Source organism: Nelumbo lutea, chromosome 1, assembly GCF_056320005.1.
Source record: "Nelumbo lutea isolate HS-2025 chromosome 1, American lotus-T2T, whole genome shotgun sequence".
Classification (NCBI taxonomy): domain Eukaryota; kingdom Viridiplantae; phylum Streptophyta; class Magnoliopsida; order Proteales; family Nelumbonaceae; genus Nelumbo; species Nelumbo lutea.
Genome location: NC_142684.1, coordinates 172,454,288 through 172,476,171, shown reverse-complemented (window position 1 = coordinate 172,476,171; position 21,884 = coordinate 172,454,288). Strand labels below are relative to the sequence as shown.

The 21,884-nt window shown below is 38.3% G+C and overlaps 1 protein-coding gene across 2 annotated transcripts in view; it reads left to right on the top strand.

Moving 5' to 3' along the window:
* LOC148879227 (uncharacterized) overlaps positions 1-21,884 on the top strand; it is a 29,508-nt gene extending 7,624 nt beyond the window's left edge. The window contains exons 2-4 of one of the 2 annotated variants that reach the window (XM_088960700.1): positions 15,977-16,284; positions 20,339-20,713; positions 20,866-21,884. In XM_088960700.1, the coding sequence (XP_088816826.1) occupies positions 15,977-16,284; positions 20,339-20,694 (664 nt within the window). In that variant the 3' untranslated portion in view covers positions 20,695-20,713; positions 20,866-21,884. Of the gene's footprint in view, positions 1-15,976; positions 16,285-20,338 lie in introns of both variants that reach the window. The other variant, XM_088960701.1, reaches the window with a different exon arrangement.

Here is a 21,884-nt window from a genome sequence, read left to right as displayed (position 1 = left end):
AGGAGGTAAACTTACATTGATTCGGAGTATTTTGTCTCCACTCCCTATTTATTACCTGTCTTTATTTCAAATCCCTGTGTGTTGCAAATCATTTAGAAAAGAAATTGAGGATCTTTTTATGGGCTAGTTGGAGAACAGATATAATTTCAATTTGGTGAATTGGAAAACTGTGTGTCAACCAGGGTTGGTTGGTGGTCTAGGCATCAGAATATTAAGTAGTTGGTTAATAAGGCCCTACTCGGTGAACGGTGCTGGAGATTGATTAGAAAAAGAAGCAGCCTTTGGAGAAGTATCATTGCAGCCTTGATTGGGATTCAGGCCCTGTTTTTCCTCCAAGGGGTGTGTGCTTTGTGGAGTAATGTTCTTAATGTTCTTCCTGATTTCTTGAAGGGCATCAGATACAAAGTTGCCAAAGGCAATCCTCCCAAATTCTGTCATGGTACATGGTGTGGAGAGATTTTGCTTTTGCGAAAGAAGCTGTAGTTGAAGAGTGCTTTGATTTGGTGATGGTGAAGTAATCCGGGGCCCTACTTTTAGAAGAAATCTCAATGATTGGGAAACCAATCCACTGACTGAGTTGTTAGGCCTCATTCAAAATATAAAGCCTAACCCTCAAACTGACGATGAAGGAACTTGGTCATGGGAGGCAAGTTTTCAACTCAGTTTTTCTACAGCGACCTCTTGTCTAGGGAGGACAATGATTTCCCTTGGGCTTTAATCTGGAGCCCCCACATCCCTTCAAAAATAGCCTTCCTGGTTTGGACTGTAGTTCTTGGCAGATACCAAACTTCAGATTGGCTGATCAAAAGGGGGATGCTTCTTCCTAGCTTCTTGTGTCCTTTATGCAATGAGGTCTCTGAATTCTCCATTCACTTCATCCATTGCAGCTTTTCTCATCAGTTTTAGGCAATGGCTTGGTCCTATTTTGGTTTACATTCTTGCCCACCTGAAACATTCCTTCAGCTTTTGCAGAAGTGGACAATCAAGGGTTTGAGCAGAAGGGGCAAATTGCTATGGAGGACTTTTCCAGATGCCATCTTGTGGACTCCATGGAAGGAAAGAAATTGTTGCATTTTTACAATAAATGTTCTGATTTAGTCTCAGTTAAGAATGACTTATAGTATGTTCCTGGTGTATAGTTGTCTTTCATTTTTATTACAACTCAGTACTTCACCTTCAAAAAAATGTCATGGATTTTTTCATACAGACTCCAATTCTATGTAGAACAAGATGACAAAATCGAGGAATGCAATAGTTTTTGAAGACAGAATGTGAGGTAGGTTTTTTATAGACTTCATCAAGTTTAGAATTGTCCTTTGGGTTTTGGTGTATGGTGATTTTAGGGGAGTTACTATTTTTTTGATCAGCATTAGGGGAGTTACTATTGGATGATTTATTGCAAGAATGGTAAGTTGTAGCAAGCTATCAGAGGAAGGAAGCAACAAAGAGCTGCCTTATTGAGCAGGGTGTTGTATATGTTCGTTTGAGAGGATTAGATACAATGCTCTTCCTTCCTTCCCTCTCTCTCTCTCTCTCTCTAAAAACAGCATCAATAACAAAGAAGTGTTGAATGGGAGATTCCTGAGGTGGGAAAACTGAAATTCAATTTTGGTTGCTGCAGCTTGTGCAATCCTGGAGAATCAGGAGTGAGAAGAGATCCCAACATGAACATTAGTTTTAGCTTCTCAGAATCTTGGGTCCAACTGGGCAGGTGAAGTCCTCAACAACAAAACTTACATGTGTTATTGCAAGGACTTAAGTTTATGTCTACCAGTGGTAGGATAGAGGTGATACAACTGTATTACAGTGATCTCTTGGATGAATGGATAAATGGAACAATGGAGGGGAGGATACTCCATTGTAGTACAGACCCTTGATGCAGCAAAATCATTGATACATACATCTCATAGTGAACCTCAATTGCTTCTCCATTGTATTTACTTTGGCCTTTTCAGTCAGTTACCATTCATTCCTTTCAATGTTTGGGCAATTTCATTAGTCAAAAGTTTGTTCAAAGATATATACCTAGGAATGGATGCAAATCTGTCTTTAAGATGAGAGAAGAAGGCAAAAGAGACATTGTCTGATTTTGGTTATCTTCCAACTTTAATAAAGTAAGAAAAGGTGAAGAAAAACATAGAAGAAAGAAAAGAAGATAGGAAGAGAAAGGGAAGGGAAAGAGAAGAAAAGGAGAAGAAATGACTACAATACCCTTAGGAAAATTACAGGAGATATAAGAGAGAAAGAATAATATGAAAAAGACAATACTGCCCTTGTTAACCACTTCTAACAATTCTCACACTCCCCCTCAAGTTGGAGCATATATATCATAAAGTTCCAACTTGTTACAAATATAGCCCATCCTTGAGCAACCCACACTTTTAATAAAAATCAGCTACTTGGTCTTCAGATTTAACATAGGGAGTAACAACCTCTCCACTTGTCACTTTCTCTCACGAAATGGCAATCAACTTCAATGTGTTTAGCCCTTTCATGAAACACTGGATTAGAGGCAATATGTGTTGCAACCTGGTTGTCACAAAACAATTTAATGGGTTGACAAATTGTGATATGCATCTCCCGAAGAAGATGCTTCAACCAGACTAGCTCATAGGTAGCATGGGCCATTGCTTTGTATTCAGCTTCATCGCTACTCCTAGTAATTACGTTTTGCTTCTTGCTCTTCCAAGAAATGAGATTTCCACACAAGTACAATAACCTGGAGTAGACTTCTTGTCCATCGGAGACCTTGCCTAATCTGCATCTAAGTACCTTACCAGAGACACATCTCCCCTTTTCTTGTACAAAAGCCCTCAACCAGGAGCACCCTTTAGATACTTCAACACCCTCATAACACCATCCTAATGAGCAGTTGTTGGATTCTGCATGAATTGACTGAGGACTCCAACACTAAAGGAGATGTCATCAGGCTTGGTGATGGTAAGATAGATCAACTTGCCTACTAGTCTTTGATACCTTGAGGGTCTTCTAATGGCCCAGACTATCAATCATCTTCACATTGGGATCCATGGGAGTTTCAACTGGCTTAGATCCTAACAACCCAGTTTCATCCAACATATCTAAAACATACTTTGGGACAGAGATTCCCCACTTCGATTGAGCTACCTCAATTCCAAGAAAGTACTTCAAGGTTTCTGGATCTTAAGTTTGAAAGTGTTGTTGTAGGAACTGTTTCAACTCATCAATTCCATGTGTATTATTGCCAGTGAGAACAATATCATCAACATACATTGTTAGAATGATCTTCCCAGATGATGAGTATCAACATTGCATTGTTTCAAGCCAAAATCTTTTACCACACTACTAAAATGATTAAACCATGCCCGCGGTGATTGCTTTAGCCCATAGATAGCCTTCTTGTTCCTGACTCCCCCTGAGCAACATACATAGGAGGTTGCTCCATATATACCTCCTATTGAAGATCACCATGGAGAAACACATTTTTGACATCAAGCTGAAATAGGGGCCAAGCAAAGAGGGCAGCTAAAGAAATGAGCACTTGTACAAAACCTATTTTAGCCACAGGAGAAAGGGTTTCTAAATAGTCCACACCATAGGTCTGAGTATACCACTTTGCAACAAGTCAAGCTTTGAACTGCTCACTACTGCCATCTTGACGATGTTTAACTATATATACCCATCAACAACTAAGGCCCTGCTTCCTAGGTGGTAAGGAAGTGAGATCGCAAGTATTATTGGACTAAAGAGCATGAAAGTATTCATCCATCGCCTTCTTCCAGTTAAGAGATGAGAGGGCTTTCTGTAGAGAACACGATAGAGAAACAGAGGATAGAAGGGAAATAAAATGCTGTTGTGAAGGAGACAATTGAGCAAAGGAGACGTACTGAGAAAGGGGGTGATTTGTGCAAGTATGCTTACCTTTGTGAAGGGCAATAGGAAGATCAAGATCTGAGGATGGTGGATCTGTCAACGACAAAGACTCGGTGGCATGTTAGAAGCTGGAGCTGGATCAACTCCTAGCGACAATTCTAGTTGTCTATCACGTCTAGAGTATACTTTGTGAATAGATGGTTGAATAGGCTCCTCCATAGTAGGTAAGGGAATAAAGACATCACCAGATTCAGAGGGAAGAGGAATAGAAGGAGAAGGTTCACGTCTAGAGAAATAGGGTAAACTCTCAAAGAAGGTAACATCCAAAGCAACAAAAGCTTTTCTAAAAACAGGATCATAGCATTTGTAACCTTTTTGAGTACAAGAGCAACCATTGAGTACAAGAGTAACCAAGAAAAATACATCTAATAGCTTTGGAGTCAAGTTTATCATGGTCTGGACCCAATTTGTGAAGAAAACACATACAACCAAACACATGAGGAGGAAGAGAGAAAGGCGAGGTGGAAGGAAACAAAATAGAGAAAGGTGACTTGCCATCTAAGACTGAAGAAGGCATACGGTTTATGATAAAACAAGAGGTGAGAATTGCATCACTCCAATAGATTTTAAGAACTGACATTTGAATCAACAAAGTCCGAGCAGTTTCAATCACATGGCAATTTTCTCTCAACCACACCATTTTGCTGAGGAGTGTGTGAACAGGAGGACTGATGTATAATACCATGAGAGTCAAAATAAGACTAAAAAATTTCCTTGGCATTATCTGAATGAAACACTTTAATGCATACACTAAACTGATTCCTTATCTTAGCATGAAAGGATAGAAAAGTAGAGAATAATTATGAACGATCCTTCATTAAGTAAATCCATGTCATTCTTGAATAGTCATCAATAAATGTTACAAAATATCTGAATCCATTATAAGATGACACACGACTAGGACCCCAAACATCTGAGTGGACTAAAGCAAAAGGACTCAGGACTCTCTTATCATCCTTAGGAAGAAAAGCCACTTTATGATGTTTACTCAACTGACATGACTCACAATCTAGCTGAGTTATAGACTCCAAGGTTGGGATTTGCTTTTTCAAAACATGTAGAGAAGGATGACTAAGACGATAATGCCACTGATGTGGTGTAAGAGAGGAATGAAAAGCCTTTTGAGGACCATGGTCATCCAAGTAGTACAATCCTCTAACTTCACGACCGCCACCAATCGTTTTCCTCGTCTTGAGATCTTGAAAGACACTATATGAAGGATAATATGTTACTGAACAATGACAGGTTTGAGTAAGTTTACTCACAAACAAGAGACTAAAGGGAAACTTAGGAACATAAAAAACCGAGCGTAAACTAAGGTCAGAACCAAGAGACACATTACCGGTACCAGTAATAGCAAAAGAAGAACCATTAACTAAGGTAACGGTTTGTGAGGTAGAAGGTGGTGACATGGATACAAAGATATCCTCATGTGAGGCTCCAGAATCATTTATCCAAGGTGAAGGTGAAGAACTAGAGGCAAGACAAGTAGTACCTGACTTCACTAGTGTAGCAGTGGCAGACTGGCGAAGCTTTTCATATTCCTCACATGAGATAGAAATTGTGTCTTTATCGTTACCAACATTGGAAGTAGGAGCATCTTCAGTCACACCAAGACTCCCAAAATCACCTTCCACCATTGCCATGTTAGCCTAGGAAGATGGAGGGCCATGAAGATCATAACAAAAGTTGACAGTGTGACCTTCTCGTCCACTATGTGAGTACTCATGGGCTGAACCACGACCACTACCACTACGACCACCACAACTCCTTGCACCACCAAACTCTCTACCACCCCCTCGTGCACCTCTGGGCCCATGGCCAAAACCCCTCACATTTCCTCCACCTCTACCACGCATATGTCCACCAAGAAATCTGCCTTTGGAAACCACCATGGCTTATCTCTTTGAAGGTGGGGGATGATCACTATGTGGATTTGAGGCTCTCCTTTTGCGAGAGAAAACCTTAGACAAGGATGGAAGATCACTGCTCCCTAAGATTTAGGCCTGCACTAAATCAAATTCAGATCTCAACTTAGATAAAAATTCTTTCTACATCTAGATGTTCTCATTGTTCTTGACGATTCTTCAAATAAGTGGATAGGGGTTGACAAACATTGAGCTCATTCCTTAAGCTTTTTAGAGAAGCATAGTATTCTTCAACACTTTTATCCCCATGTTGAAGAGAAAAATAGTCTTGGTACAACTGGTAAATTCTTGTGACATTGTCTTGTCCAGAGTACAATTGCTTGGCATGGTCCCAAATCTCCTTGGTCGTGTCTAGAAACATAAGGTTTACACTAATGTGATTCTCCATAATTTGGGCATTCTCTTGTACCCATTCATTGTACACTTTTGATTCACTTTTCAATGGACCCTCCTGGATATACTTGAACTTACCTCTTGCAATGAGAGATACCTCAACCGACTTGGCCCTTGGGATATAATTAGTACCATTGAGTTTCACCATAGTTAATTGAGAAGTCATGAAACTTGATTGCACAACTATTGTAGGTTTAGTGCTACCATTTGGTGAAGCCATGAGTGGGAGATCACTGATTTGTCACCTAGGTAAACTGTCAAACAGCTGGTATGTAACTACTGTAACACACCATTTTCTTTAGGAAAAACACCAAGAATCATCAGCCCTCTACTTAAGAAAAACTTGGGAAAGATTGCATACTTACCACAAGGTGTCACCACAACACAAACCATTACAAAATCACCACACATTGAGGAGCACCTAGCTCACAACTCGAAACATCACAAAACTGCTCTCTTTGAACTGTCGAATAGAGGGCTTTTAGAAAAACACCACCAACTCACACGACACTACAACTTGAGGCATTAAAGCTTCTTTTCCAAGTGGGCGATCAGTCCTCTTAAGTCCTTTTCCTTTCCAACAAAGAATAGAGAATATTCTCTATTCCTAAGGCACAAAAAGTTGACACGTGAACAGTCGACCTCAAGGCTCTGATACCAAGTTCCAACTTTAATAAAATAAGAAAAGGTGAAGAAAAGGATAGAAGAAAGAAAGAGAAGATAGGAGAAGAAAGGGAAGGGAAAGAGAAGAAAAGAGGGAAGACTAGAAAGGAGAAATCTGTTCACTTCTCCTTAGACCCAGGTTGTATTAACATTCTATTAAGGCTGAAATGACTACAATACCCATAGGAAAATTACAGCAAATATAAGAGAGAAAGAATAACATGAAAAAGACAATACTGCTCCTGTTAACTACTTCTAACAATTCTGACAAGTTAAGAATTTTCTATTTTTTTTTTGAAAATATCAAAGTTTTTGAACCGTCGTTGACCCGGACGATCGGACCGTTTGGCCCGGAAACCGTCCAGATAACCGGTTCCGTTTCACCCCTAACCCGTTGGCTTCGTCAAAAAACTGCTGACCTGGGCTGACCTGGGCAGTTGAACCGTCAACTCGTTTGACCCGGCCAACGGTTCACAATATAAAGTTGCAGAGAGAACTCAGATGATTCAGGTCTGAGATCCAGTCTGAGACACAAACTCAGATCTGGGATCTAGCACAAAGAGAAGAAGACACGAACTCAGATCTCAGATCTGAGATCGAATCATCCTCATCCTCTTCCTTCTTCCCTCCTTCACTCCTCTCCTTTTTTTTATTTTTTTTCTTTCTCAGACAACAGTTCTCCTTTCTCCTTTCTCAGCCGACATCTCTTATGAGGTTTGCATATTAGGGAAAATCTCATATAAACATTTGCTCTAATATGCAAACCGTCCGAACTGTTCAACCCGGACGGTTGAACCGCTGACCTGGAAACCAGTAGCTAGAACGGTTCCGTTTCCGGGTCGGTTTTCAAAACCTTGGAAAATATTAGGTGCACTGATAAACTGAAAAAAGGAGATGGTGATTTCATTCAGAATATGGAGGCATTAATAATGACACAATACTTAACTATTCAATTATGTTGCCATTTGCTTTGGAGGATATGACACTAATGATGAACTGATAGGGGTTTTGCAACTTTCAGATTTTTCTAGAGTGAAAGTGAAGCATAAATTTTGTAACACACAACGATAGGCTTCAGCCACAAGTCTTATCAAGCAAATAAACAAGAGATAATAGAAAAATAAGCTAGAATAACTTCCATTATAGCTATTGGCTTCATAATAATATGCCTACTAATCAACCTGTTGATTTGGACTTTGACCATGAGTTGCAGAACCCAAAAATCAACCAACTTGAAGTCTTTGGTTGGAGCAATTTCACATGTCAGATAGAGCTGAAAATCCATAGTATTTTTGTACCCTAAGTGTACTTTAGTGCCACCAAATTTCAGCCAAATCAAACAAGATTTGACTGGTCAATGGGCAGCCCAGTGCACAAGACTCCCGGCAATGCGGTCTCTGGGGAGAGACAGATGAATACAGCTTTAAACCTGCACATACAGGGAGTCTGTTTCCAAATTTGACTGCACAATCAATCGCTTTTTATGGTTGACAATGATTTCTTCCGGTCTTCTATTTGTCCCTTTTCTTCAATTTCTTTCTTTGAGCCTTGCTTAAAATTTTCTTATAAGCACCTGCATCAGAAGGAAGGTGGTTTGTATGATTTCAGGATGAAGAATATAGGCAAAGAAGCAAGTACACAATTTGACATGCATAAAAAAATGAACAGGAGATTAGGAAGGAGGTAAAATCTTGTTATTAGAACATATGACTGTGAGAAGAATTTAAAACATCTCCAAAGGTCACAGAGACATGCCTACAACCAGAACTCTCCAAGTTTAACTTCATTCATCACATTAACTTATCTAAAATTCAATTACAATAATTCTGTCGAAAGACTCAACTTAACAGTTTGGATCTCTATTTATGCACTCCAATTTGGGTTAGGAAGTTGACAAAAAAAAATCTCCTAATTGCTTCAGAAAAAAGACATAGCCGTCTATAATGCATAGGGACATCACCCAGGTATGGGCTCAAACATGAAAGTAGAATTCCCTTTATGTATGAGTATGTTGAGAATGGAGGGTTGGGTTGTATTGAGCTTCCAAAAGGGAGGAGTTTTTTGGGATTTCCTTGGTTGTAGCTCTTTGAAGGTCCTTCTTGCCTTTCTTATATTCTCTTGTTATTTGTGGAAGGCTGAAGCACTGTTAGGTAAAACTATTTCTGATCATTATTATCAGTAGTGGCACAACAGTTTGCTGCTCGATTTAATAGACAATGGTATATATCGTTTTAATTCTGTTTTGCCTTTGCACTTATTGCTTCAGTCAGTTGCTAGGGCAATATGAAAAAAATGTTTTTTCTGTCTTAATGACTTACATCACCACATGGATTAGGTAGTTTTTTATTGCTAGGGCAATATAAAATTTGTTTTTTTCAATGAAAAATTCGTTTCTTAGCTTTTTTTTTATTGGTACCTTTGTTGCTTAAGTTTTTTTTATCTTTATAAGTATTTCTCTGTTGGGATGGCATCCATCTTTAGGTTGGTAAGGCAATATGGAAAATTAGGTTTTTGTTATGTCCTGTTGGCCGACTGCTGACATCATCACAATGATTTGGCAGTTGGCTGACATCATCTTTAGGTTGCTACTGTCACTCTCCATCCATCACTGATACCTTCCCTATCTCATATATTTGAAGGTGCAATGTCAAAATTATGTGTTGTTTGATAAATTGAACCAAATTTATCATTTGCCAGGTTTCTAGGGCAATATGGAAAATTCAGTTATATTTTTGTCTGGTTGGTTCATGTAATCACATAGACTAGGAAGTTAGTTTTTTTTGGTTAAAAAGTGTGTATTTATTTCTTAGATGAAAATAAGTTCTATCAATGATATTGAGAAAGATGCTACATTTGGTGGAATCTCAAGAATAAGGGGCTTTTGTGAATGTGGGATTTTGGTGGCCAATGAGATGGTAGATGTCTAGATGATTTGAAGACTTAAACAAGAAATGGTTTCATTTATCAATTAGATATGGGAGAGTTTGTGACCATGTGGAGTTTTTTTATTTCTTTTCTTTTGAGATAGGTGTTGTCAAAAGTGGGTTTGAGGAAGAGATGGATTTGTTGGATAATGGTGTGTGTTGTGTCCATATACTATCATGGTTTTTTCAAAGTAAATTATGGTTTTTTGTGGAGATCAATCTAATGGAAAGAAAACTAGAGGACTGTGCATGAGAATAAGTTGTGGAGAGAAATTTTTGCCTATTAAATATTGAGCCTTCCTTTGGTTGGGAACCCAAGAGAAGATGTTTTTGGAATGTAATGGTGGGAGATTTTCCAAGAGTTTTGTATCATGGAAGAAAAACTACATTTCTGTTTGGGTAAGGATACCTCATAAACTCAAACCTTCTCTTAGGGCACCCATGAAGAAAGTGGTTAAAGAATTTAAAAAGTTATTAAAGATTTCCTAGGGCAAATGATTGAATGACAGTATAAAAGGCATAAAATAAAAGATGGTATTGGAGGATATATTTTATGTTTTTTTCTCAATCAATGGTGTGTTGGTATGGAGTTGCCACAAACCAACAGCACACTGAATAGCCAAGGTTTCTTTCTTTGAAAAACAAAGGCTGTGATACCCTACCACTTCCATCTCATTCTTTTCTTGCATAATTGTAGTTTAGATTAACTTATTTATCAGATTGCATGAATATCTTAAATTTAGAACATATTTTTTTAGTGACTAGTTGGTGCCTACATTGATAGTCACTATATCAACTAGAGAGGTCAAAACAACCAGTCATTGCTTCACCACATTGATAGTGCCTATACAATTGGAGGAGATTGCCAAGTATTTATTGTCATCATGGTTCAAAGTATTGATACACCTGTGTATTGGCAGAGGTGTACCAGTACTTTAACCGACACACCTTTATTTTGGTTTTTTCTTTTCCAAATTTCAGTTTTAAGTATAATTATATATATATTATTTAATAAAAAAAGGAGTTCGTGAAAACACCTGTAAATAGGTGTATAGGCACCAAGAGAAACGATATGAAATGCCCCGTATTGGGCATACCATGTCGATACTTTGAACCTTGATTGCCATAACTCTTTGTATTGGTATGCCATGGAATGCATTTTCTGATTAGACAGGTATGAGCTTTGGGAACCAGTTTGAACTGATCGTTCAGATGGATCTGCAGATCCACAAATAGTATGACTGACTCCCTTGCTAGGATGTCTTTCCTCACTTTGGTTTGTACAATAACACCTTGTACAGTTTGGTGCCTTTCCTCACTTTCAATCCATTAATGCTGTACTGTTGATCATCAAATAAATTATCATTTATAGAACTCTTTTATGATAGCATTATCTGTAGCATTTGCTATATAGTTTAGTTTAGTCCACTGTTTCAATGCCTTCAAAAGTTGCCCAAGTGCCTGTCACAGGTGGATTATGCATTTGCTTCCAAATTTACTTTTTTTTTTCCTATAGTTGTTTAGAAATTTACCATTGAATATTTAATAAAACTATTTAGGTTTGTTCTATTGATGTTCTGGGCACGTGATTACAACCTCTACTTGTGATTGTTCTGGTTGCTTTTTGTTTTTATCTTCTGCTGGTTATCTGCTAGCAGAGCATGGGACTTTCTTTTTCCTATTTCTATAATTGATCATTTGAGAAGAATTTAATAATCATTTAGTTGGTTGTCCTAAACTATATGTGATTGTTGGGAGCATTGGTTGCCTGCTTTAAGTTTATATCCTGGTATGGTTTTATCTTGTCTATATGCAATATTAGAAACCACTGTGATTTTCTGTAGAAGGTTCTGTGCAAGGTTCAAATATCGATATGCCTGATACGCCGGTAGGGGCGTATCGATACTAATTTTTTTACTTATTTTTTTTTTCTGAAACCGGTTCAGGGGGGCTGGTTTAGGGCTCCACCCCCTGAACCGGTCAGACCTCCGATACACCCACTATAGGGGCATATCGGAGGGGTCCCGGAATGATACGTATCGGCTGATACGTGTCGATGCTTTGAACCTTGGTTCTGTGTTTGTGAGCTCTATACTTCCAACTATTTAAATTCTCTTTTCATTTTAGGTTGTGATTGTGTATGGGTTCATGTGCCTTTTTTATGTGATATTGTTAGAAGGCTAACTTTTTACAGTTATTTTCATGTTATTTACATACCACAAACAATTTTATGCTTGTGCATCTGTAAATAGGTATATCAGAACCCTGCCAATGCAATACAATACGCCTTTAAATAGGTATATCAGAACCCTGCCAATGTGATACAATACGCCTGATACGGGGCGTATCGTATCAATACTTTGAACCTTGGTCCTGAATACAACCAACCTGTGTTCTGTTACTTTTATTTGTTTTAGGGGAGAAAAGCTTGGCTGTTTAAAAAACAGCCCAGGTGGTTTTGAAACATCATATGCATGCACTTTACCCCATTTAGTATTTTATTTGTCTTTTTGATTAAAAGATATTGATTGAAACATCTTATGCATGTAGTTATCAAAAAAAAAAAGAAACATCATATGCATGCACTTTTAACTTGTTCAATTTGGAGATCTTGGTTCTTATCCCATGGTTCTTGACATTTTTTTTTGGGGGGGGGTGTGCACCTTTTATTTCATTGCATTGGAATGCATCTTTATCTGATTATCTCTCTAGCTGGTACTGTGCATATGTTATTGCCATTTATGCAATATAAATCGTGGTGTTATTTGAGATAATATATAGGACTTTTGTGATCTAACCAGTTGCTAGGCTGATGACTTGTAGATGGTCATTTTTCTTTCGAGTATTTTTTTTTATGAATATTTTTCTTTCGAGTATTTGTCTACAAAATTCGTGTGTTATGCTTGTCTGGAGAAACAGTGCATGATACCAAGACACTTTTGCTTGATACAGACTGGACATATTATTCCGTTGTTCTATTTAAGAATATCCAAAGGAAATCTATTTCTGGATGGACATATAATGGATGTTCTGGAGTGAATGCCCGTTTTCTGACCTCATGTCTTTCATTCGTAATTGGTTGCTGAGTGATGTTCAGCTGCTTGTATGAGTACCGATTCAGCTTGTGCCTTTTTGTATGTGTTATGATGGTCTGTGTCCTACTTGTGAGCAATGTGTTATGGTTTTTAATAATATATTGGAGTAGACATAGATGTGTCAGTCTTGTATACAAGAGTTTTTTCTTTGTGTTACTATTCAAGTATGAAATTGTCATTAACAATTGTCTTCTTGCAACAGGGAAAATGTGATGCATCTTGCATCAGTTTATGCTTTGGTGGTCAAGGATGTCCAACCAACAATGTTTCTTTTTTGAACTATATGCCTTACCCATTATTTGTATTCTATGTCTGGTATCTTGATTCTTCTATGTTATTTATGCTGTAGAGTTTGGTTAATATGCTTTATGGTTTGTATAAAGTTTATTGATCATGAAGATGGATTTAGTAAGATGGCTTTGTGGCCATCTTGATTCATGTGTGTCTTAAGCCCTCAAAAAAGAAGGGGGGAGGGAGAGAGGATTCTTGTGTGTTGTTTATGTTGTATGGTTGAGCTTATAAGCTGTATTGTTTGTATAGGATTTATTGAAAGTTAGAATTAAAAATGTATTCTGGTACTTCTATGTGACACTTGAGTTGTAGGTTAAAGCAAAGTAAGCTCCTCACTCAATACCTTAAGTGCATTGGTCTAATGGTGACGTCTTGACATTCAAAGATAATGCTGCTTCATGTTATTGGGAGGTTTGCCATCAGTTTCTGTGGTGATGACTTTTTTTTGTTTGTTTTTCATGGTCTCCTCTATGGTTCTTCCATTCCCCACCTTTGGGAGGGGGATTCTCTCTTTTTTTTTTTTGGGGTAAATCCAGAGGAGCTACACAAGACAGCGGGTAGCTCATCCCGAAAAATCACCCCAACAAATAAAAACCAAGGGTCGGGGCATATTAGCATTACAAAAGGAAAGAGGGGAGTCTGGGTAGGAAAGAGCTTCCCTTGCTGCCCAGTCCACAGCTTGGTTAGCTTCACGGTAGATGTGATGGTACTCCACTCTGCAGATCAGCAGCTCACGAGCCTTCCAGAACTCCTTCATGACTGCCTTTAGTCTGCACGACACATCAGTCTTCCTCTTTGATTAATTGTTATTTCCCTCATGCAGGATTCATGCACAAATGTACTCTATGTGCTTTGACTGGTATTCCATTCTCTAATTGCATTAAAACTTTGAATTTTTTCAGTTCATGCTGGCCATGCCACTGACTATTCATTCCATCAAGTAGGCTCAGCTGTTTCTTTTCCTTTGAAGTTATTTTCATATATCATTGCTAGGCTCCTTATCTGCGATTCTTTTTTGGTTGTTAGATGTGCTAATTTATATACAAATCTCCTATATTTGTTTGAAACAGGGGTTGTGGTGTCTGTTCTTCTGTTTGATACTTGATTCTATCTTTGGAATTTCAATGATGTGCATCAAGTTTTGCTGATTATTTAAGTTATTATTCAGGTGAAAGGTATCTGATTGTCTTGAATGACAGCATCTAGGTTTTTGGCTTGGTTAGCTAAGAGCAATTATTTTGGTTAAACAGATAATATGGCTATTTGTTCTTCCATGCTTGGTAGTCGGCAATGGAGTGCAACTGGATAGTAGACTTTTCCTTTGGATCTAGTTGTTCACTTATCTTACAGGCAATTATATCTCAGTGCTTTGGCACTTTTGAGATTGTTACTAGTTTTATAGGTTTCCTAATTGTTCTGAGCACGGTTGTATAGACAGGGAACAAGTGTTTGGACACATGACTTCCATGGTCCACCTTCTTCATATGTGGGAATTGCTTTTTCTTTCCAACCCTTATTGTTGCTGTTTGTGTGCATGCCTGTTCATGCATATGTTTGCCTTCTTACATATAAGATATGTTGGAGTAATTTGTTATATACTGGAGTTGCTCTCCCTTGTACTTTTGGTTTTTACCTTTTGTTTTGCATATTTGTTTCCTCTGGGTTTTGTACATGGAAATTATTATTGAATGTGCATGTCAATATTTTTTAGGTTTGCAAAGGGATTAGTTATTCGCTACCAGGTTTCATGGGTTTATCATCTTTTTTTCCCTTTTGATAAGGCATGAATTTACTATCTAATAAATTTGGTGAATTTTCTTTTCCCTGTTTAAAAACTTTCCATGGGGGTGATGGTCATTAGGTGTTAAATTTTTTACCAGTGGTCTTCATCTTTGAGAATCACATCTTAGTCGTTTACTTGCGTAGTTATATTTGCTTTGAGTGCATGCTGATAGTGTTATTTTTGCAAAGAAAGGTTCTTGTAAATAATGGGTATGTGGTTAAATTTATACCCTGTGGTTGTCCTTAAGTTTGTGAAGCCTGGGTAACTACCATATTCAGTTCCTATCTTAATCTTAGCCAAGGTAGTCTCATGAGTGTACTGTCTTATACCAGCACAAGTATTTTCTTTTTAGATTTTTCACAGATATATGGTGGACGTGCAAACTTGTAAAGGCACCTTTGGATGCATGTTCATTAGTGTGTCTTTCATAAACAGCTTTGTGTTTTAGAGATTAATTAACCTGAAGTGTACTGTCCTATACCAGCACAAGTATTTTCTTTTTAGATTTTTCACAGCTATATGGTGGATGTGCGAACTTGTAAAGGCACCTTTGGATGCATGTTCATTAGTGTGTCTTTCATAAACAGCTTTGTGTTTTAGAGATTAATTAACCTGAAGTGGGTCCAGATATTGGCTGATATAATGATACATGATACATGTACACTGATTTGCAGTTTGATTTTCATGTTTAGCTAGGGTCTGCGAGAGTTCTCTCTCCATTTTTTGCATATTCACCTATGGGTTCTGACTGGTTTTGAACTCACTTTTGAATGTTAAATAAATAATACACCAAGAGTGAATTCTTAAGAAATTAGTGTGTTATATGCATGCCTAAATCCTACTTGATGGGATGTCACAAGCATCTTAGCTTTCAGTACTGAAGTTTTTATTGTATTCACCAACTACATACTTTGAGCTGCTTTTAGTTACTCTAGTGCAAAATCTGAACTTCCTATCATCCAATGCACACGATGTTCAAAATTACAGGGTATCTAAAGATTTTCCAGATGTGCATGCTCTTGTGATGCATGCATACAACTCTCAAAATGCTGATTTGCGTTATGATCACCTTGGCTTACACAAGGCATTGTGTGTTCTGATGGGATGGAACTACATGAAACCTCCTGAAAACTCAAAGGCATATCAATCATTATCTGCTGATGAAGCGGCTGTAAGTCGGGATGATTTGATTATGTGGCCGCCAGTGGTCATCATTCACAACACAAATTCTGGAAAGGGCAAAGATGGCCGCATGGAGGGTTTGGGAAACAAATTGATGGATACTAAACTTAGAGGTATAATGTTTTCTTACATGCTTTATTCTGTATGGTTCTATTTGGTTTTACAATTTTTCCTTCTGAAAAAAGGGGTAGTGCAGTGGTCACCAAAATTTCTTAGCTGTTAATTAGGAGTCCATTCATTTGTTTTATTGAAAATTTTCTATTTTTTCCCTCGAATTATAAATCTTCTAGAGATTGTTGCCCTTTTCTGGATGAGTTTATCTTGGAACATAATCTAGATGATAATCCTTCAACGGTAGCTTTGATTCTAAGAGATGAAAACTTTGTTTATGTTACTCTGCATTTTTTAATGTAGATTTTTAGTGTAGTCAAAGTATTAAGTATTAACTGGTCGAACAGCTGGATTTTAGGACCCCTACCCACTACTTGATTGACATGCTATATAGCACCACTTTTTTCCTGATTAATTAGTCATCACTGGCACTGACCAATTGACATTTCCCTTGGGTTGACTACACTATAATTATCTTTAGGTTCTGAATTAGTATGGATGAATTTCTTAATCATGTTCATTTGAGTGGGTACCTTTCTATGTCATTTAGGTTTCTATGTTAGTCGATATTGAGTTATGCTTGTCCTATGTGACCCTGTGGAAATCCTTTGCTGCAGTTCCACCACATCAAGGTCAATATTCTTTTCCCAAATTGCTAGTCTTAAATAAATTTTCTCCTATTCTCATATATTGATGTTTTGGAGTCTCCATTTGTTGTTAACCCGATATACCCAAACCCAGAGTTGCTTGTTTCTGATTCTATCCTATCCTAGTGTTGCTGTTTTTCACTTAATCTTTCTTGATATCTTCATCCTGGCTAAATTTATTCCATGAATGTATTATTTCTTGGTTGGTCAACATTCTATTGGATAAAATGTTTCTGGTCATAATGGTGATGCATGGGTTTCACAAGAGTCATTAAGAAATTTCTACATCATCTACCCTTTTGAATTTTATGGCATAATGGGAACATTCTTATCAATTTCCTATTGTTATGACTGATCAAATGGCCAGGAGGCAAAATTGTTGTTCGGGTGCATCTCTAGGCAAAAATATTTACAGGTCTTTGACGTATTCTTGATGCAGGACTCTATAGTTTTTGCAAGTTATTTCTTATATGAATGGGGAGATGCCTTCTATTTTGGGGCCTAGGTAAAGCAATCATCTTTGGGGGCATTACTAGAGGGTGGGCCTTTACACTCAGCCCAAGAATATGCCAATACAAAAACATGGGGAGGCCCCAGAATCCAAGCTTCTCTTTTGGGGTATAGGCATTCTTCTTTGAGGGCGGTCACTAGAGGGTGGACCTTTCCATGCTCTGCTAATTTATCTGGCCATTTTGCAGCTGCAGGTGTACGTCATTTCTCCTGCAATCTTCCTTATTTTGATACTCACGGTTGCATACCCCCCCTCACTCTGCAACATCCCGTTTTGTGAGCTCATGCAACACCTAATCCCATTCTATGAGCTCCATAGTCCATGGCTGTTTCATTCTACATCTGCCATTGTTCTGTCATCCATGTTCTCATGATACACATGCATTTGGTATCGAAGGATGTAAAATTTCCTTATTTCTAGTTGAAGTCAGTTTACAAGTAGCCATTTAGCAATAAAGACAACAATAATATTATCTACAAATACAAAGTGGTCCAGTGGTATTAGAAGTAAATAAAGGCAGCATGCCCAAAACCCCCTAAAAACAAACCCCAAACCCAAAATGACCCAAATTAATGACAAAACTATGAGCCTGCAAGCATAAACAAAGGGAACATCGTGGCTCCATCCAACTAAGTCTGGGCCTACCACAGCAAACTAACTTAACTATAACCAACTAAGGCCAAAGATCTATTTCAGTTTCTTGAGGATGGAAATCTACTTGCCCTGAACCTCAAACATCTTCTCTCCCATCTCTTCATTTGCTATTTGCTTCAATGGCTTGATGGCCTCTTTCCTCCTTCTGGCCCTTCATCAACATGATTCATCCTTTATACTTTTCTCTTTCTTCAAGTGTATGAAAGTATTATATCACCTGCTTTTGTCCTTCCATAAGGTAGAATTCTGGATTCTTAGTTTCTTTATCTCGCCAGAAGAAACAAATAGGTGGTCGTTTTCAATAGGGTAATGAAAACATGATCTGTAGTGAGAATTTATTTAAAGGCTTACAATTTGACAGCAACGTATGATTGTTTTAGATGGTTTGAATTGAAGCGGAGTTGTGTCAAGTTGAGTTCTTTCTCTTGTAACATAGTTGGGCTATTTGTAGGGGGGTGGTTATTCATGGTGCTTCCATTTTTTGCTGCCAGCAGATATTCTATGCACATTTTCTTAAAAGTACTTGATATTTGCACCATAAAAATAGCCTATTTTGTTATCCTCTGTAATTTGCTTCAGATGCTGATCATTAAATCCTGGTGATCATATATGCTAAGAAACATTTTTGGATCAGGTGTCCAGATCTAATTCTATGTGAGATTTTTGTTAATTGTAACCCTCTCTATGGATGTGACCAATTGGGAATTGGCACAAGGTAACAGCATTAGTCCCTTGTACCCTTCGTTTTGATCAGTGTTTTAAAAGGTGTGGGAGGCGTATGCCTGGAGGGGGCGCTCCCAAAATGCCCTGAGGTGTATGCCGAAGGCGCTGACACCTCTGAGGCGTACGCCTCAGGTGCAAGAGGCATACGCTTCATGTGCTTTTTTCATGAGGTGTGCTAGAGGCGTATGCCTCATGCACGGCTTATATAAAAAGACAAAAAAAGAAAAAAAGGAAAGGAAAAGAAAGGGAAGGGGAGAAAAGATAAGGGGAAAGAAAGTGGTTTTCCCCCTGCCCCTTCGGCTGGGGGCTTCGCCTCACGCCTCTAGGCAGTGGAACGCCTCACGTCATGCCCCCACGTTTTAAAACATTGGTTTTGATTTTTCCGTCTTTGGTCTCGTCAGACAATAGCATAGCATTTCACAATGGGCATCATGTCAGATAGGAATAGTTTAATCTGTAATCAGTATAAAGAGACACCGAAGACATGGCTCCCCAAGATCAAGTGCCAGGAAAATCATCTCTCGTAACTTGTTATACTTGCCAATTGATTGCAATAGGTTTATGCATTACTATCACTTTTCTACTAGATGATGGCAATCCCTTTTCTGATGGAGTCTAATCTGACCTCAGAAACATTTATTCATTTCATACTATGTTTTGTTTCGTTATGTTCTGGATTTGAATCTTTCATGTGGGAGTTATGTTTCTCCATCTGATTGATCAAATATTCTAAACCTTTTAATTTTATAAATGCAAAGATGACCAATTTTGTAAATTTCTATGCTTGGCAAATCTTTCTGGGAAAAGGAGTGAAGTGGGTGCTAGCTGTCATGTAGCTGTGAACTAGGGTAATTTGTATTGTAATGTTTGATTTCTTTCTGTACCCAAGATCAAACAGGCTCTGAATTACCTGTACTATGGCTAAATATGCAAAGTATCTTCCTGTTATGTCCTGTCAGTGGATGCCCCCCGGCTTCTGTTTCTTATCCTCCTGAAAAGAAGAGACATGTTAGCTTTTATTCCATGGGAATTATGGTGGGAGTCGGTTCCTGAGTGTGTCAAGCTGGATATCATGTCATTTTTTGTTCTAAGATTGGTTCCTTCAGTCTTGGTTAGTTGTATTTACATATTTCTTTCTTTCCCTATAGAAAAGCAGAAACACTTAGTAAACTTTGGCCACTTACCTTGTCTGACAACCGTCATCAGTTGCCTTCTGGTAACTGGTTTGCTGGGTGATTTTAGGCCATTTGGAAGTTCCAGGATTTGTTGTCTCCATTCAATGTATTTTTAGTGGTTTGTGATTCTGTTGATTGGTACTTCTATGGCAATTTAAATCAATCTCATGAGAACTGGAACCATACTATTCTCAAGAATAATTGTAACCATACTTCAGAGTGGAGATGGCACAATCCTTGTTCATGATGCTTACCTGTTGCTGGTGTTCATGCTGTGCACACTACCTAAGATATTTCTATCTTTTCTAATAAGTCCTTGGTTCTGCTTTGCTCTTTTTGTTATTAGATCTTGGCTTTGGTGGTGGAAAATCCAAGTCTTTGTATGGTAAGGATGGTCATCTGGGCATTACAGTGGTGAAATTTGCTGTCGACCAATCAGGCCTTAAGGAGGCCACACGCCTAGCAGAATTCTTTGAGAAAGAAGGCCATGGGCGTGAGGGTTGGGCCCGCGCTCAGTCCTCAAAATCAGGCAAGGACGATGAAAATAATCCAAACCTGGTGAAGGTGGATGAGAAGACAGGGGAGAAGAAAAGGATCTTTTATGGGTACTTAGGAACAGCATCAGATCTGGACAAGGTTGACTTTGACACAAGAAAGAGGGCTGTTATAGAGAGCAGAAGGGAATTCAAGCCACCTAATTAATCTTTGGCAATAACACAAGGTATATTTAGGTATTGTCATGTAGAGGCTAAACTTCCTATCTTTGTCTTTCCAGTGACTGACTTGTGGGGTATAGAAGACCTTTTGTTGTTTTGTTTTGAGGCTGACATGTTCATTTAGTTGTGAGGTAACTTGACTGGCTGATTGGTGCAGATTGGGGTTCATCTTACGTTCTAGTCTGGTTAATTCTACCCTCATTTGCATGAATGTGAGTCTGCGAGTTATATTTGTCAAGGTGGCATGTTTGGGTATATTCGGGACATTTTGATGTGGCTGGTGGCCTGGTGCCACATGAAGATCAGAATATCACAGCCATTAGATGATCCTAACTGCTCATGGTTGGGTTTTTCATTGCATGTTATACTTCAGAGTCCAACTAAATGATATATGATGGATGCATTCCTTTTGGATTTTGTTTTCATCCACATCTGGATAAATTTATTCTGGTGGAAGATGAATTTTCTGAGGCGTCTCAGGGCAAAGGGGGCATTCCCTAATTGGTTATCTATTGCGGTATTGGCCTGCAACAACAAACTTTTGGTTATTTTGTTGGACACAGTACAAATCTCTGGTGTTTCCTTTTCTGCTTTTCCTTTTATTTTAGGTATTTCTTTTTTGAAGAAGGTTACACCAGCGGGGCCTGATAGAAATCTTCAAAGGTGATGCAACTAGGACCTCGAAATCCAGATCCTCCTAGCCCTTGGTGCTTCTGCTTCCTTTTGATGGCCGGTCCAGAGCTCGGTTGCCGTGATAAAATCTTTGCGCAGCTGTCACGTCTCACTACCCAACAGTTCTGTATCTAAGATGATTCTTTAAGGGATTATGCTTCGACCTTTCAAGCACTAATTCAATTGTCTTAGAGACCGCTTTCGTGAACCCCATTTCTTGCCATCTTAACAAGCTTTTCCATTCACACGAGTTGTCTACGATTTGATTTCTTGGCTTGTTTTCGCAGATTTGACTCGGTATATTATTTATGGATGGCATTATTGTTCTCGTCTCCAAATTCCATGTCAAAGTGGATTTTGATCTTCCAATTTCGATAACAAGCCACTTGACCATCAATTACAGCTTTTTTCTTGGTGTCTGCAACGCCGTTCATGAATATTGTGCTTGCAAAGAGTTGCCCTGATTTGTTTCATATGATTCACATAAATGATCCTTATGTGCAA